Genomic DNA, 19672 nt, shown 5'->3' with positions numbered 1-19672 from the left:
AACACTTACAGGGTTCTACTGAAATACCCAGCACTAGAGCTCTTAATTCAGAAGTTTGTCTCAGATCCGCATTCTTATGTCACTGGGCCACTGCCCCCTTCCACAGTGGTTCTCCATACCAGCAGGTAGGACACAGTGAAATGTGACTGTGGCAACAGCAAGCTCTTACCTGACCACACAGTTCTATGTTCTCAGAGTACACAGCAATCTGTCTTCGTGGTTGCTGTTCGTCTGACAGGAAGCCAGCTAAGAGGAGGAGGACATCAAAGCCAAACTTGTCTGCAAATGCCTTCAGATCACTGGCGATGCTGTGGAACATGCAGTTCTGAAAGAGCAGGAAACTTGCGATTAATGCCAGACCATCCCTCACTGGACAATTACAAACACGTCTACTCCAAGGAGTCCTACCATTGATATTCCTATATGTCAATAACATAAACAGTATGGATTGAGAATGTTTGGAAACATTTGTGCTCTTACTTAAAATATAAATCTGCTACCTATGTTCATTGAAGTGATATTTACAATACCCAAAATATGGAAACGATCCAAATGTTCAATAAAGGACAAGTGCATAAAGAAGATGTTGCTCATGCACAATGGAATACAATTTAGCTATAAGGAAAATTATAAAGGTAAAAAGGTAAAGGCCCTCCTGTTGATCATCGATTTGCGCAAGCGGGCCCAGTAACGTCTCCATTGGAGACTTTGTTGTTACTGTGTCTGGCATATCGAATACTCTCGGTAGCTTGCCGGGCTCTCCGAGAGGGGCGGAGGAATCGAACTCGGGTCGGCCATGTTGGCTGCGTGCAAGGCAGACGCCCTACCCGCTGTGCTATTGCTCCAGCATAAATAAAGGAAAAAATAAAGGAAAAAAAAAGGAAAATTATAATCTGGCATATAAACAATGGAATACCACTTAGCTATAAAAGATATAATCTTGCCTTTTGCTGCAATGCGGATAAAGCTAGATAGTGTCACATTAAATGAAGTAAGTTAGAGGGAGAAGAACAGATACCAGATGACCTCACTTCTGGGCAGTCTATAGAGAAACTAGTGATAGCAAACACTTGGACTTAGACTGAAGAAATTAGGTCACCAAGCAGTGTGTGAGGGGCTGGGGGAAGTGGGTTAAAAATAACATTGGGACACTGTAGGAGGGTCTTTGGCACTTTAGTGGCAGTAAAGGTACAGTGGTTTTGTACATCAAAAGCATAAACATCAACACTACTGTAACCATACCGCCTCAACTTCAGTGAAAATAAAAACAGAAAGTGCAAAGTCCTACTTAAAAAGAAAGAAAAAGGGAAAAAATACACAACAAACTCACTTTGTTCAAACCTGTACTGCCTCAGAAACAACTGTGTTTTGTTCTGTTTGATTTCTTGAACCAAGAAAGGATGTTGTTTTTGCCATTATTAGTAAGAAAGATTTGGATAAGGGACAAACATCTTAAATTTTTTGGGTGGGGCTTATACTCAGCGTTGCTCAGGACTTACTTCTGGCTCTGCAATCAGGGATTACATTTGGTGGGGTTGGGGGACATAGAGGGGATTGAATGAACCAGGGTATCGAATGAACCAGGGCGGGCGGCTGAGTGCATGGCAAGCTCCCTACCTCTTGTACTATTGCTTGGGCCCAGGGACAAACAATTTTCCTAAAATGTTTGTTAAAACATTGCATTTGCAAAAAAGTACATTCTTATTATTCATAGACTACATAAATGTCAACTGACCATTTTCACTGGAAAATCTATGAGAAAATCTTCTTTTCTATAAATACACTCTAATATTATTAACTCCAAACATAATTCCCAAGGATGAATAAGGCTGAGTTGACCAAGTGTTTCTAATCCCATTGTAAAAGTTCAGAATATCTGTATTAGGGAGAATGTCAGATGTGTTTGCTCTATGTAACAATGTAAGGAAAATGCCTAATTACAGAAAAGCATCCACTACAACAGAGCTTTGGGATCTTTGGCTCACAGTAGCCACAGATATATGCTGGTTATTTTTATGTTTACTAACTGCATGAGAACCATTTATTGCCATGATTATTTCTCTTCCTTAAAAAATAGTGAAGACCACAAATTTGTCCAAAGCATAATACAAAGCATATGCTTTTCGCTCAAGAAATGCTTGTTGAATGACTTCAGAGATATATTCACAAAATTAATCTGTTATGCAGAAAACTATTATAAATATGTATAGTACAAACACATGTATGCCTGTCATAATACATATGATTATCACATATCATTAATCACCAGTCTACTGTGCTACACAACAAAAGTTACTGACACATACTCAAGACAGAAAAGATTCTATGACATTTTGTCTTCTGATGCAAAGCCATCAGATTACATATCATATTATATCTACTTCTGTTAAAATAATATAGAAAAATGAAATTTTATGGCAAATGAAGTGGAAGTGCTTCTCTTTACCTGCCAGGAGTGGTTGTGGAAAGTTCAATGCATTTGGTTACAGATTTCTTCCAAACCCAGGTTAATGGGACTATTCTTCAAAACCTGTGGATTTGGCATTGTGACTTAGCCACTTAAGAGGGTCTTCAAACAAGCATTCTGCAATTCTGCTGGATTCAATCTCAATGTCTGAGGGGTCCCTGTGAGGTATTAGACTCTTGGCATAAAAGGGACCCAGTTCTTGGAAGCTCCCCCACTTCAAGCTTGTCTTATCTTCCTGCGATCACCACAGGAGAGTTCATAAAAGCTGCAGTATTATTTCTGATCAATACTGTACTACCTTGGTAATAAAAAAGTATCAAGTTCAAATAATTCCTCAATCATATTTTGAAAATGCCCACTTTCTGCTTTCATGCTTTTATTTATTGTCCTAGGGACATAATAATAATATTTACATAGGTGCTAAAATTAATTCACCTATAAATAGAAACAGATATTCAGGAGATATTAATTTAGTCAGTCCTCATGTTAAAAAATTGTGCCTTCAACAGCTACAATTATTTCAAATGATCCTTCATGATATCCATTAAGAACATAAATGTAGAGATTTCTGCCACTGTGAGGTATGAAAGAAGATAAAGTCTCCAAGGAATCTAAGGATGGATAACAAGGACCTAAATCTTGGCACCAGTGATTGAAGGCTTTGGCCAAGATTACAAATTTCTTTTCAAGTTTTTTCATTGTGTACAGAAAAGAGACAAGTATATTTTTATTTTTAATATATTTAATTATTTTATACTGGGAGCCTTCCAAGTGATCCTCAGAGGGCCCAGGATTCCCCAGTAATCCTCAGCCAGCTGGACCTGAGGTTCAGTCTAGAATTTGAGGATGTGGTGCTGCAGTGTTGGGGTTATCTGGGCCATTCAACTTGGGTTCTATAGTGCCCTGTGTTGTCTGTCCATCCTAATGGTGCTTTCAGACCTCCAGACCTGCAGCTGTGGACCATGTGGCATCAGAAATCGAACTGAAGTCAGCTATATGGCAAGTGCCTGCACTCCTAAATTCATGAAAATTCTAAATTTTGTTTTTAGCTTTGGGGCAAAAAAAAAAGTAAGAAAAGCACAGCATATAGTGCTCAGCTCTCTTTTCAGGGAAGGTTTGGGGGACCATATGGGGTGCCAGGGATCAAACACAGATCAACAGTGTGCAAGGCAAGGGCCCCACCCTATGTATTCTCTCTCTCAGGTTATCCTTATGATCAAGCTCTTTTTGGGTAACACTCTATCCATTTTTCCTCTGGATGGCCCCAAACTCCAGATCGAGTGAATTATTGACCAAACTAAGATCTATGTGAACCACTTAGCATGCTAAGGGGGTAAAAAACTTAAGATTTGAGTGCGATCCTCAGAGTCAACATTTATGCCCTCTCTATACTAATGAAAAGGTCTAAACCTGATTCAGTCTTATTGGTGTTGAGATAATGTCAAGAGTTTCCTTTTCAAACACTCAAACAAGGGAATGAGTGAGATTCCTCAAAAATCCGGGGGACAGAGCATATTTGTTCTGCTTTTATGCCGGTGCTGTTTGTATAGAAGATAATTTATTATTGTCTTCTAGCTATGCAGGAATTATGTGCTGCTCTGGCTCTTATGTTGCTGACAAGCTACACTGGCCCTGAATAAACAGTACTTCATCATCAACACAACCCAACTGGAGATACAGGTTGGGATTTTATTCCCTCCATCTGCCTTCTACCTGATAAATTACTGTTTTAGTTAGATGTATACAAATACTATTAGTTAATATGCTCAAATATATTCAAAATAACCCCCACTATAAGATATCATTATATACATGGAATATCTGTGTGTGTGTGTGCGTGTGCACGTGTGTATGCTTAAGGTTTAGAAAATAAAGGGATCCTACCTTAATTTACAACCTCTACCTGAACAATCCTCCACATTTAAAATATGAGCCTAGATTAAGAAGATTGTGTGGGATAGAGGAAGTTGCATTACCAATCATTGCAACAGGAAAGTGCCTGGCAAAAATTTAGACAATTCCTAGGTGAAGAGCTTGGGGCCCTAAAATGAGCCCTGAGAATTATGAGGACAAAGAGAAAAAATAGAAAAAAAATAGAAAAGCATTGACTTCACTTCAACTCTCAAAGAAGCTAAGAGCAGGGAAGAGATTGTGACCACTGTATCTATCACATTTGAAGCTCATTCAGTCAGATGCAGTAGAATGGGTTTCATTCTCCCATAAAATTCCATTTTAGTTATTATTCCATTGCTTTGAAGAGACAGTCCTTCGTGCCATATGTTGATAGCTAGAGCAAGTCACATAAAACAAAAGCGATCTTAGATAAGGTAGGGCCATAAGTCTGACAGGCAGAATTCAGAAGACAGGCAGAATTCAGAAGACAATGGAATTGTCTTCTGAATTCTGCCTGTCAGACTTATGGCCCTATCATTCCAATCAATCTGCTTTGAGATTACGTGAAAAAACTACCAGCTACTGGCAAGTTACCAAACCCCCAAATCAACTTCGTGCTCTTACTATATTTTTCACTGAAGCATTTCAAGGACCCCTTCATCTTCCTGAAATGCTTCATTCCTTTACTTTCCTGATTTGACCCTCTCCTTGCTTTTGATTCCTCTTCCTTATTCAACTTCCAAGGGTCAGTGCTCCAGATTTTGTGTTTTCTTTTCCATATGTTCTCCTTCATGGTGTCATCCAGTCACACACTGTCAAGGCATTGATCTGCCTGTGTCAACCAAATCTATAGCCATTTGAGCTCAATCACATCTATCCATATGATATTCCACATGTATACCTTTGAAATTAACTGTTATCACTTCTATCTCTGATTCCTCGATCATATTTGCATTAAAAGCGCTCAGTATTCAAGCCAAGTATCTAGGAATTATTCTTGATTCCTTTACACCTTTGTCATCCAATAGCAAAACCATTTGTTAATCCTGTTCACTTTCCTTCTAGGACATAACTTAGGTCCTGACACTTGCTTCTCTCTCTTGATCACTACGCTACGGAGGTTACCACTATCTCCTCCTTGAGTTTCAGTGACAGCCTCCATGCTGGTTTTCCTGCAGCCTTTTTTATTTCCTTATAATAACTTCTCCATCCAGCGAGCACATTTAAAAAATGTCACAAATTCATCACTCCTCTGTTTAACACCCATTCAATTTATCTCTGCTGGGCCAATGGCATTGAAGATGACTCTAGATCCAACATCATGAAGCGTTTACCTATATTTTCCTGAGTATGCTTTTTAGATTTTGGCATAATGTCTATGTTCATTCTGAGCTAACTTTTGTGCATAGTGTGAGAAAAGGGTCTGAGTTCTATTTTGAGAAACATGTGACTGACCAGTTTTCCTAGCACCATTCGTTGAATAGGCGTTCCTTACTTTATTTCATACCCCTGGCTCTGTTAAAATTCAAAGATCAAATTACCATTTATCTCTGGGCTTTCAATTATATCCTACTGGTCTGAGAATCTACTGTTATGCCAGTATCACACTGTCTTGATTACTATGAATTTATAGCATAATTTGAAGTTGGAAAAAGAGAAGTCTCCCTCTTCTTTTATCCTAGGATTGCTTTGGCTATTCATGGGTTTCATAACTACATATACATATAAGCATCATTTGGTCTGTGTCTTTTAAAAATAATATTGTCAGGGGCTAGAATAACAGTACAGGGGGCAGGGCTCTTGCCCTGCATGCCACAAGCCTCAGTTTCATTCCTGGCATGCTGTATGGTCACCCACACACCATCAGGAGTAATTCCTGTGTGCAGAGCCAGGAGTAAACCCTGAGTATCACTGGGTCTGGCCCCCAAACCATGCCTCCCCAAATATATCAAGTACTCCGGCCAGAAATTGTGATGTCCTGTTCCAGTGCTCCCTGACTGATCCAGTGCTTCCTGAAATTTATTGGACTATTAATAGCTACTCCCCTGGGACTCATCGCTGCAAACAGTACTGATGCTGTTACAGGAACACCTCTTCAGTTTTGATCCAGACACTTCATTTCTTCAGAATGGGATTAAATGACTATCATCATGGTGACTCTCATCACCCCTGGACAATTCAAGACAATTGGACGCTTTACTACAAGCACTGCTCTGGGTCCAGGGTTGGACTGAAATCTCACTACAACTAATGAGACTGTTTTGTATTTGGAATTGTTCCTTTGTTTCAAATTTTGTGTTTTTGTAAAGAGAAAAAGGGGGAGATGTAGGATAACACTGTTTTGTCCTTCTTGCATAACCTCAGGTAGTTTAGGTATATTGGCTTGCTCCCATCACAGTGCTCCAATTCCTGTGTGTTTATTTGTAACTTCTTTCTTTGTGCTCTGTTGACTTGTAAATATTGTTTTTCAATTCTCCCTAAGTCCTTTGCATAGTTTATTCAGAGCAATGTCCTTTTTGTATGAACACAAGAAGACAGTAAATGCTATGCTTTTGTAATGTGACTCTCAGTGACATTTCCCTCCTGGGCATCTGTTCTCTCACCTAAGCCTCAGCTGCCTTTCTTAGCAACCCCCAAAGCAGGGTCCCAACGAGGGACTGGATGGAACCAGGGCAAGGGGTAAGCTATGTGCTACCCTAGCATCGAGATGGGCCTGGCCAAAGCCCCATAATGCTTAACAATAAATTAAGAGGTTGGTCATGGACAAATGCTGTCATGATCCAAAAAGTAATAACTAGATTTGGACCGTGCTAGGGTTAGGAATGATTAATCTGGCCTGAGCGCTGTAGGCTGAGTCTGTGGCAAGAAGCTCCCAGGAGAGCTGCTCTACAAGTCAGTGTTATCTCTTACTGTGTCCATATAAAAATAACTAGTATTGAGATGCTGATAGAGTTATTGGACTAGGGAAAAGAGAAAAACACCTTAAGGGGTATATTGCCCCTGGGCAGTCAGGAAGGGCTTTGGAATACCTTTTAGGTGGTATTCCCTTTGAACTTGGTGGGCCCTCAAGAAGGGCTTTCTTATGTTGATTTGGCTACCTGACTGGGTGCAGTGTCAGCCTGGAGAGATAAGGGAGCAGTGTGAGACTAGAATGTGAGGCTCAGAGAGATTGGGGAGGGCACATGGTAAGAATGGAATAAATGGCAGCTGGTCAATCAACCGGCTTGGCCCTCATCTCCTCCTCCGCCATCTGCCCCATGTCCCGGGCTGCCCTGGCTGGGCGAGTGGCCTCGGGCCCCCAAACCCAGGCGTCTAGGGGAAGAGCCATTGGGACCTCTCCCTGGCCACCCCTTAAAGAGTTTATGCAGGCATTTTTTATAGGAATTCATTGACTCTTTTTATTACTTTGGGTAGAATTGTCATATTGACTATAGAAATCTTGCTGAGACAACAGTAGAGGGAAATAGATGTGCGTGTGCATGCGTGTGTGTGTGGTATGCGTGTGTGTGGTATGCATGTGTATGTGTTGAGGGTGTGGTATTGGAATGTCCTATTCATAAAACCCTGTCATTGACAGTTATGTAAAATTGTAAATCATGTTGACTAAAATAAAAAAATAATTTTGAAAAAAAATGCACTCAAAAATTCTCCATACAATGATCATTATTTACTACTGTTTATTTCTGGGGTTTAGGGGGGTGGGATTCTAAGTAGTGCTCAGGGACCCAGAGACTGCTCCAGGCAGTACTCGGCTAACTAGACTGATAGTTTAGTGTTGTTCAGGTCAGGTGCTAACGGCCAGCTAGGCAGTCCTAGCAATGCTCAAGGCATCCAGGGCTACATCTGGTGGTGCCTGGTGGTTGTGTGACCAGGAACGGAACTAGAGAACTCGGATCACCTCCATGCTAGTTTTTCTTTCTTAAATAGAAACAGAAGTTTCATTGTCCTTGAGAGTAAAAATTCTTAAAATTAATCAGAAAATGGTAGACACAGAAGCTAGAAAAATAGCTGAATAACATAAAAAGGCCATTCACCATTGACATGCAAGTGGAAATTGAGTATCTACGCTTATTGATAATCATCTGAATAATAAAAATTTTTAATTTCTCTGTTTCCAATTATTGATAAATATTTCTGAATGCTTAATCTCAGATAATCTCAGGAACGTATTTTTAAAAGATAATCAAATTTGCACACAAAGATGTGGTCAAACCATTCAACAGATCAGATATTTGAATAATCAAAACACTGAAACACTCTTAAATGTCCAACAAAGAAGAAGTAATTCATTAAATTTTGTAAGTCACATAAAATAATATTGTTATTATAATTATATAAATATATAGAAGTGATAGCATAGTGGGTAGTGCGTTTTCCTTGCACACGGCCGACCCGGCCAACTGGAATTCAATTCCTCCGCCCCTCTCAGAGAGCCTGGCAAGCTAAGGAGAATATCTGCACAGAAAAGCCTGGTAAGCTACCCGTGACGTCTTCGATATGCAAAACACAATAACAACAAAGTCTCACAATGGAGACATTACTGGGCCCTGCTTGAGCAAATGGATGAACAATGGGAGGACAGTGCTACAGTGCTACAGTATTATAATAGTAAACTATCAAGTTAATAGCATTAAATTATACTATCAAAGTACATTTACTAATATAAGAAAGTACTCATTAAGTACTATTATAAAATAATTTTAATAATTACATCAAAATATAATTTAACGTCTATGTATATGTACACATGTATCCGTATGCAAATAAGATATAGTGAAATCTAAATACAGTAAGTTTATAATTGACATTGTCAATAGGTTGGAAATTGATTTTAGGTGAAAGGGCACAATCCTTGGGTTTTAGCATTGAACAATCTGCTCTGGTTGGCCGAGAGGAAAAAAAATAAAGGAAAACAGGTCCTCAAAAAGTACTGTTTTGTTTAATATCAGCTGGGATTGTTTTCTATTCATCAACTCCATGACAAAGCAATGCTGAAGAAAAATCAAAGTTATTCCAGCGTCTGCTGTACACAACAAACATTAAGTTGCCCTAATATTACATTACACAAATTGTGGATCCCAATTGCTAACCTAAAATTGTGTCTAATTGTGTCCTTGGTCCTCCCTCCAGTCTTCTTGGAGTTGGTTAGACATGAGGTTAGCTCCTTTTTCAGTCATTCATGAGTCTGGAGACTTGCATGTGTTTGACAGCCTCTCTGCACGACACTTGTATCCTCTGTGAATCTTTACTTCACAGGACTATCGTGCAGTTTAGTAACACACTGGAGGTCTGCCCCAGAACCTGGCATATGGTAGGTGGTAGATTTTCAGTCTCTTTCCTTCCCCGGTTCTTCAGCTATCAAAAGGTCATTGGAGCATATATGGAATCTTTATGATTCAGAGGAAGAATTTTGTGATTTCTTGACATTCATAATACAGTTTATTGTCTTAAATTTGATTATTATAGCTGCAAACTTTCTAAAGGCAATCACACGCATCCAAAAGTCAGACAAGCAATTCACTGTGCGTCTAAAGGTGAGCTGACAAAGTTAAAGCAAAGCACGTCATTTAAAAATGATGTAAGTAGGACAGAAAAATGGTGGCTAGGACATTATGTATCTTGTCAGCAAATTCTATATCCTCAATTCCAGGCTAGACTCAATGAATGTGGCTCTGTTTGCTACAACAAAATGACAATTTTACAAGCATACAAATATATAGAGTTTTCTCCTTCAGCTTAATCACTCTTGATAGCACATTCTCTCATTATTTCCACTATTTTGCACATCCATGGGACCAACAGTGTATTTTAGCCCCGTTGCCAATACTTTTTATTTTGGTACAAAATTTGTGCGGGGCTGTACACACAATGCCCAAATGGTCATCTCTCAAATTACAAGAGATAAATGAAGTCCATGAAATAAATCTTTGGCTAAACAAACCATTTTCTAATGTCACAAACAAGTTATTCTCAGATTTATTATGTCTGAAATCGTTTCCTTCATGAAGGAAATAGAGAAATGAAGTGAGTTTGTATGATCTCTAGATAGAATGATTGTGGATAAAAATCAAGACAAGATTAAAACAAAAGCTTGCACGGTTCACTTTTGAGAACAGCGAATCTTAAAAACACAGTTTGACAATGTATAACCACCTTGTAAGCACAGTGGCCGTGGACTGCTGAGTTACTAAAATTTAAAAGTATAGTTTGACATTTATATTCTGCATGGGTTTATTTCTAAACTTAAGACTATTTTTTTAATCAAGATATGGGAAAAATGCTGAGGTATGTACACAAATGCTCTAACTGAAAGCTTTATGATTTATGCTACCAAAATTTCATTATGATGTTTAAAATATTCAGCAATAATAAAGTCTGATAATTCTGACAGGAAAATGATTTATGAGAACACAAAATGCATAAATTAAGAGATTTTATTTATTCTGTTTTTCATATACTCTAATTGGTAAGCAAAGATATTTCCCATGTTTTACCAGATGTCATTTTTTAAAAGCTCTATTGTTCTTATTTTTATAAGCTAACCAAAGCATTTTAATGGTAAAAACTTCACTAGGTCTATTAAAAATTTATTGTACATCATGTTTTGAAAATTAAGACAGGATGCACCTATTATCATTATAAAGAGAGAGCCTTTCTGTAAAAATGAGTTCGTGAAAATTGATACTTCAGTGTAAAAGGGAATGTGTAAATCCATAGATATAAAGATATCAATATAATTTTATTTAAACTAATAACATTGCTTGACAAATTTCATGAAGCCCTTCTTCTGCATTAACACTAATGCGGAAGCAGGCAAAAATCATTCTGATAAAATTCTTTTCATTATCTCTTTTTATATGTATATAATTTAAGCGATCCTAGGGAGGTAGGTGATATCATCTCAGTTTGACGGTAGAAAAAGGCAGACTTTGGAAAGTTAAGGGTTTGAAGTCATAAAAATCAAGCATATGGAAATGGACTCAAACGCAGGTGGATCTGCCTTCAGAGGCAACATACTATGTTATCCTTGAATGAGAATACTTTTCTACCACCGCTGATGTTAATAATTAAATTATAGTTATAGTGGTAACAAAAATTTTTTTGCAATGCCATGTATTCAGTTTACTACTGATTCTACCTTGATATATGAACCATATCCTTGATTTTTAACAAATGCTTATACTAATGTGCTGTTTAAATTTTTTGATGATCGAAAATCATGTTTTAATATCCTGAGCTTCTCACCTTCTGTTGAACATATAAGTCAATTGATTATTAACTACCCATATGACCCTAATATTAAAAACTTGTAAAATTGCTCTAACAATTATTATGATATTCTTGCAGCAATGTGTTCTTTTACCAAAATGGGCAGGCCTATTCTACACAGAAAAGCGAGTGGGAGAATGGTATAATTCTGGTACCCAAGAATTATCCTTATAAGGATTTTTTTCTTCTGGTAGCTTAGACACACACACAAATGAAGGATTCCACTTCACCGGTATAGGTAAAAATCTCATCAACTAAGGATCTTTGCTCTCCTTCCGTCCAGAAGCATAGTGAAAATAAGAAACATAGATTGTAGGGGGCTGGAGCAATAGCACAGCAGGTAGGGCATCTCCCTTGCACGTGGCCAACCCGGGTTCAATTCCCAGCATCCCATATGGTCCCCTGAGCACCGCCAGGGGTGATTCCTGAGTGCAGAACCAGGAGTAACCCCTGTGCATTGCCGGGTGTGACTCAAAAAGCAAAAATAAATAAATAAATAAATTAAAAAACCCATAGATTTTAGGGAAAAGATAGAAAACTGTTGTCACTTTTTAAAACTTCTAGATGGCATGCATTTAAATCAGAGGAACATACGGTATCACCATCATAGCACAAACAATCCTTTTAAAAAGGCAGAAAAGGCAAAACAAAGTCATCTGTAGAAGAATCACTTTAGAGCAAGCATACCTAAGTTTTAGAGAAGAAACTCTTAAAATATTTTTTAAAGCACCTACTCTTAAAGCACGCTGGGAAACATTCAATCCACAAAATTATGTGGTCTGGCACAGGTACATGTTGGAAAAGAAACCACATACATTTCTCATCAGCTACCTGCATACCATCTGCCCATATTGTATGACCAGTAAATGATGTTATAAATATCCAACTGACCCTTAACATAAAAATGTTTCTCCATAACATTCTTAAAGAGTCACCTTTGGGGTCCAAGGATTCAAAAACAGAGAAGCACATATTTATTTATAAAAAGAAAATTACTTTTTGTGTCATGACAAATATTTATTACTTCCTGGGACTGTATAATTTCTAAGTTGAAGAGAGACAGAGAGAAGAATGAAGAGAGGGGAGACAGGAGAAGGAAGGGAAGATTAGAGGGAAGAGAGAAAAAAAGATGATTTTGGAGATAATTGATTTGAAAGTACAGGTTTAAGGTAAGGACATTTTCAACAAAGTGGGATGGCTTCAGATCAACCTGAAGTTTAGTGAAGTGAAATCCTGCATCATCCTCACTGTCTCCATCATAAAGAGAATCAACTTCATGCCAATGATTGTTGCCTTGGAGAGAGATGTTTAGATTCCGTTTCACAGAAGAGTGATCCTAGAAACACACTCGAATTGACTGATAATAGAGTGAATTCTTGTATGTGACCATTTACAACCAATTAAAGACAAATAAGTCATCATCTCATTAACTAGCACAGCTTAATTTACATTTTATTTAAGAACAGAGTCAAAAGCAGGAGAAGATCTTTGTGAAAAATGATATAAAAACTTTTTTTCCCAAAGAGTTCCTATATTAAAGTTGATGGATGCTTATAAAGATTTTTACACAGGAAGGAGCAACTCAGGATCCAACTGTAATGGAAAATTCACTCATTCAGCAGGCATTATTTCTGAAATGATAAAACCTGAGTAACGCAACAAAAGTTAAATACAAATAGCATTTCCCTAATGTTCAAATATTGTTTATTGTCTTGTTCTGAGACACGAATCTGGGTGTTCACAGTTTTAAATATTTGCCTTTGCAAAAGGGAATCATGGAATTGGAAAAATATTTCAAGAGGGAAGTATGCCTGGAGTCCTTGGTATGCTTTTCTGATTTATGGCAACTACCGGTCCAGTCTGGAGAGTGCATGCTGTACGTGTACACTGCACACCCGCCTGAGCTTTCTAGGCTGTGTCAATATTAACCTGACCAAATGAAGAGCAAACTGTCTTTTTGTTCCTCGCACTCCTCACATGGGGAGCGCAATATGGCTCTTGTCAGAGGTGCTTCATCATCTTGGCTCAAGGAAAGCATCAGTACAGTTTGGGATTCGTTCTTCATGGGCAGATATCCTGATGGGTCTAATGAAGCCTTTCTGCTGACAACTCATTTGCTAAAAATACCCAACCATCACCAAATTTAAGTGGGGGATAGGGTTTTGTCCCCTTTACCGTCAACCCCATGAAATTCATCTTTCCGTTTTGAAGTCTGACAGAAACCTATTTTTCAAGGCACTTGCCTCTCATGGCCCATATATGTGCTCTTGCTAGCTGCCATTTGCTCACTGATAAACTTTATGACATTCCTAAATTGGAATATAATAGGGTGAAAACCAATCTTAGAGCGCACATGCAGAGCCAACAGTCTGTGTGTGCCATTTGCTGCAATCGAAGCTAATTACCAGAAACCCCCTCCTACACTGTGGGGCTTGTAGTTTTAGTTTCTCTTGGAGACATCTGCAGTTGGAGGGAACTCAAGGAATTTGTTTTCAGGTAAGAACAATGTTGTGGCAATAGCCTCATTGGATCACCTGTCACAGAAACATCAATGGGGTCAAGTAAAGAGAATGTTGGAAGGATGTGAATGGTTCTCAGAGAGGCCAAGGAATAGTAGGACAGAGATGTGTGGGTTTCTCAGCCTCTTTAATACTTTCTGACTTTGTCCACCTGTCTTTGCAGCCAACTAGAATATTCTCTGAGGTGAGAAAAGTTGAAGGATGCAGCTCTTGGGTAGACTTTTCAGTTTTAGCTACGACCCACACTCTCTTGAGCCTTAGTATAAAAATCCTGGAGAAGTAATTGTGTTTGCTTCCACTTGGGTGGGATGTCCAGTCTTGCCTTAAACAGTAGTGTTTATTCTTTCAAGTAAATGTTTGGTAGTTTTCTTTTTTGGTCCCTGAAGAGTTTAAATGTTCACAACTCCACTGTACCTGTTAAACTGTAGCTCAATTTGGACCAAACAATGAAAAAGGGTTTCGAACCTCAGCATTACTAACATTTGGTGATAGATAATTCACGGATGTAGAGACAACCAACCCTATGTACTTTGTGCAATTGTTTAGTGGTACCCCTCACCTCCAACCACCAGATGCCAGAGGAAACACTGCCCATAGCTGTGACAATCCAATATGTATCCAGATAATGTCAAATGTCCTTAGGGAACAAACACATCATAATTCAGAATAATTGTAGGAGAGTTTTGCAAACTTAAAATATAACTCAGAGGCCGGTGAGATAGTACTGCAGGTAGGATGCTTGCCTTGCACAAGGCCCACTGGGGTTCAATTCCCAGCATTCCATATGATCTCCTGGGCACCTCAGGAGTGATCCCTGAGTGCAGAGTCAGAAATGAGCCTTGACTACTACTGGGTGTGGGTTCAAATTACAGTAAACTCAAATTGCAAATTGCATCTCAAATAACAGTAAGCTTTCAGAAACAGTGCATAAAACAAGACACATCACTAAATTTAAGAAGTAAGGGAACTAAAAACTCAGGGATAGAGAGCATCTTCAACCGTAAAATCAGGAATTCTTTATTCTATTCTTGACTCACTTTGTGAACCTGCAGTCACTGTAGGAAACCCAACTTCCAAAAATAAATATTCAGATTTTTTAATTAGACCAAATGAAGAGATAATAAAGCATAGCACTTAAAAGCACGGATTCTGAAGTCTAACCAGCCAGGATTCAAACCATAGCTCCACACTCTATTATCTCTGCACCTTTAGGCAAGTTACTTGTTCGTGCTAAGCTTCAGTTCCTTCATCTAGAAAAACGAGGAAAATAACCTACTTTAAAAAATGAGATCATCGATAACATTAGTCTAGGTCTCTCTAACTCAGCTTGCAAAACACAGATGCCTATGGTGAGCACAGCATAAGAACCAAAGCTACTGTGTTAACAGGACCTTTGTCAACTTGGTCATTATGAATTCTCAGTCTGGCCTGGGCAGATGACCCAAAGGGATGGAACACATTTTCTGCACACAGAAGCCAGAGTTTGCTGCCTAGCACTGCCTGGGCTCCTGAGGCAGACAGTGTAAAGGCCCGAGCCCATGAAGTAATTGGGTCTGCTTCAGTTCTGTTTCTGCCATATGGTCACTGTCATAAAAAAAAAAAAACCACAGTTGTTAGCTGGTCAAATTCACATGGAGGACTTTTTTTTTTTTTTGTCATTCCTTAAGTCTTTATTTCAACTTTGCCTTGCATGAGGCCGACCCAGCCAACCTGGGTTCAATTCCTCCGCCCCTCTTGAAGAGCGTGGCAAGCTACCGAGAGTATCTCGCCTGCATGGCAAAGCCTGGCAAGCTATCCCTGACGTATTCGATATGCCAAACACAGTAACAACAAGTCTCACAATGGTGTTGTTACTGGGCCCGCTCGAGCAAATCGATGAACAATCGGAGGACAGTGAGAGTGACAGTGACGTAGAACTTTATTTATTTATTTATTTATTTATATTAATAAATCACTGTGAAGTACAGTTACAGACTTACAAACTTTGGTGCTTACATTTCAGTCATGCAACAATCGAGCACCCATCCCTCCACCAGTGCCCATTCACTACCACCAATATTCCCAGTATCTCTCCAACCACCCCCACTCCATCCCCCAAGCCCCTGCCTCTGCGGCAGGTGCATTCCCTTTTATCTTCTCTCTCCACTTTTGGGTGTTATGGTTTGCAATATAGCCAGTTTGCTTGGTTTGCAATACAGCCATCATGTTTGGTCTATAGTCAACTTTCAGCACACATCTCCCATCCCGAGCAGGCACTCCAAGTGTCCTTTACTTGGGAGTCCCCTCTCTATCTGCGCTGCCTTTTCCCCCAGTATATAAGGCCAGCTTCCAAGCTGTGGAGCAATCGTCCTGGTCCATATCTCTACTATCTGTGGGTGTTAGTCACATGGAGGACTTCTGAATGCACCTGAGTTCCATTCCCAGAGGCCTGGCTCAGCCATCTAAGAGCTTGTTCTAGTAAACTCCCAGCTGATTTTCATATGTCCTGTCTAGGTAGTTCCCAAAAATTCCTTCTTTTTTTCCCCTTTGCTTTTTGGGGGCCATACCCAACAGTGCTCAGGCTGACATACCTGACAGTGTTACTCCTTACTCTGCAATCTGAAGTTACTCCTGGCAGTGCACGAGGGATCATATGAGATATCTAGAATTGAAGCTGGAGCAGCCATGTGCAAAACAAACACCTTACCCATCTCTTATCACCCTCAAACATTTTTTCTTCTAAGAGTGTTTTAACTATGTCTGCCTACTACTTTTCTAACATTCCTAAAATCAATTGCAAGTTGAGAGCCAGACCACAGTATGAAAATGCCATCAGAATCATCTCCAAGAGCAGGACTCAGGCATCAGTAGTTTTTATTGTTGGTTTTGTTGTTGTTTTCTTTGTTTGGGGAGCCACACTTGATGGTGCTCAGGACTTACACTTGTCCTCTGGGATCACTCTTGGTGGGGTTCAAGGAACCATATGGGAATCAAACTTGGGTCAGCTGTGTGCAAAACAAGTGCCCTATCTGCTGTATTATCACTGCAGCTCCATGTTAGTAGTTTTATGTCAGTTTAGGCAACTCCATCATGCAACTTTGAGAACCACTGCTTTAGAGACCACAAATGAGAACCACACTTTGATCCAAAGCAGAACATCTTCAATTCCTGAGCCTCAAATTCCCAATCTAAAAAAAGGAGTTTCTTAAAACAATGACCTCATGCTTCTACTTTCCTTGATTCTAAAAATAAAGTAATTCAAAGTCTTTTGTGTTTTTACCAATATTAACTAATATGATTTAGAACAAGCAATTGAAAATTTGGTTCTGGAAGGATTTGTTTAAAATACGTGTTCCATTATAAAATAAAACATCATTTTTATTTGAATGTGAACATAAAGACATCTACTTAGTACAGTTTCATGCAGGTCCAAGATCTCTTAAAACATTTCTTGAGTACAGATTTAAGGGATCTGCCCATCTTTTTTGTTGTATTAATCACATATTACATGGCGCCAGGGGGCCAGGTGGTGGGTGTGACGCCCGCCTACTGGAATTTGGAGGATCTGGATGGAAGATGCTCGACTCCAATCTGAGTAGGCTTGGAGGTCTCGGCCCCGGAACCCGCGTGGCTTTGTCCCTCTGCCAGTACCTTCATGTGTGCGGAGAGTGGTCTCAGCATGGTGGTGGCTGGTCCTGGAGGTCTTCGGCTGCCGGAGCCCTGGTCGGGGCGGGGAGGAAAGCTCAACCCGCTCCCCTCCAAGGGGTCCCGGCGAGGAACACCCAGGCACGGGGGTCATCAGCGGCCAAGACTCAGAGACTATAAAATACAGATCCCGGACAAGAACAGTGCAGTCTTCTGCCCCCGCGCCTGGGTGTCCCTCGCCGGGACCCCTTGGAGGGGAGCGGGTTGAGCTTTCCTCCCCGCCCCGACCAGGGCTCCGGCAGCCGAAGACCTCCAGGATCAGCCACCACCATGCTGAGACCACTCTCCGCACACATGAAGGTACTGGCAGAGGGACAAAGCCACGCGGGTTCCGGGGCCGAGACCTCCAAGCCTACTCGGATTGGAGTCGAGCATCTTCCATCCAGATCCTCCAAATTCCAGTAGGCGGGCATCACACCCACCACCTGGCCCCCTGGCGCCGTGTAATCCCATCAGCGGCCAAGACTCAGAGACTATAAAATCCAGATCCCGGAACCGGGCATTCGCGGCTGCGCAACATCTTATCAGAACTTTTTTTTATGACATCTTATTATCTCATTCCTACTTTGGACAAATTTGCAGGCTATCGAATGTAGCCTGCCCACAGGGCAGAGACAGGCAAACTCCCGTGGCGTACCAAATATGCCAAATACCAGTAACAATGATGGGTCTCATTCTCCTAAAGAGCCGTGAATATAATCTCAGGGCTAGGATGAAAGAGACGTTACTGGGGCCTGCTCGAGGCAATCGACGAATAACAGGATGATGAAATGAAAAATGAAAATGAAATAATCACATATACAAAGCATAATGTTTAATTCTTAATTTCAGTTTCATAAAGGTAGAATACAAACCCAGATATATGTGAAACAATATGAATGTACAGTCCTGTATTTTTACAATCTAGCCCCACATTTTAATAGCTTTCTTACTCTAATTTGAAAGCATATTTCTATTGAGAGTTTATTACATTATGTTTCCAAAAGCATTGGAGAAATAACAATATTCTTTACTTCTATCAGTGTCTTTAAATTGAACAATTATATTAACTAGTACAACTGGCACAAATAGGTTTGGCAGCAAACACAGCTGACTCTTGATAAATATTACTTTTGGATGCACATGCCCGGCTAACTCACTCTAAAGAGACTGCAGTGAGCTAGGAGTGTGCGGCTGAGGTTACCCGTCAGTCAGTGTGTATTATTGGGCAGAACAGGGAATGCATTTAGTTCAACATAATTAGTTAAGGAAGATCAAGAAAATTTCTACTGTTAGAGGCAAAGGCTTCCTCATCAGTTCTTAAAAATAAGCATTTTGAGTTGCAAGATATCTTAACCCAGAGTTTATCACACTTTAATACAAATCACCTGGAGAATCTTGTGAACATGATGGCTTCATTTTAGGAGATGTGTGGAGATGAGTCTGAGTTTCTACAAGCCACAGGTGATAAATTGCAACTGGACTATGGATTCTTTGAGAAGTACAAAATTAACAAGTGCTATCAAATGCTATTTTAAAAAAGGGTGGGGGAGGGAGATCCATCCTGAAAGGAAACTAAAAGTATGAAGTTAAAGTGAACCTGGAAGGAAATATTTAATATTCTTAACATTTATTTCTCTTTTGAAAAATGAGAAAAATATACAGGATTTACCCAAGTATAATTTACTGTAGCACTGTCCTCCCATTGTTCATCAATTTGCTCGAGTGGGCACCAGTAATGTCTCCATTGTGAGACTTCTTGTTACTGTTTTTGTCATATCGAATACGCCACAGGGAACTTGCCAGGCTTTGCCATGCAGGCGGGATACTCTCGGTGCTTGCTGGGCTCTCGAGAAGGATG

The 19672-nt window shown here is 39.7% G+C and overlaps 1 protein-coding gene across 1 annotated transcript in view; it reads right to left on the bottom strand.

Moving 5' to 3' along the window:
• The window catches only part of PRUNE2 (prune homolog 2 with BCH domain), a 227345-nt gene that overhangs the window by 105293 nt on the left and 102380 nt on the right, over positions 1-19672 (bottom strand). Inside the window, exon 3 of the mRNA XM_056118782.1 lies at positions 170-325. Coding sequence (XP_055974757.1) covers positions 170-325 — 156 coding nt within the window. The remainder of the gene's footprint in view (positions 1-169; positions 326-19672) is intronic.

This window comes from Sorex fumeus, unplaced genomic scaffold, assembly GCF_029834395.1.
Source record: "Sorex fumeus unplaced genomic scaffold, SorFum_2.1 ptg000038l, whole genome shotgun sequence".
Taxonomy (NCBI): domain Eukaryota; kingdom Metazoa; phylum Chordata; class Mammalia; order Eulipotyphla; family Soricidae; genus Sorex; species Sorex fumeus.
The sequence above is the reverse complement of the archived record's forward strand: the minus strand, read 5'-3'. Positions and strand labels throughout refer to the sequence as shown.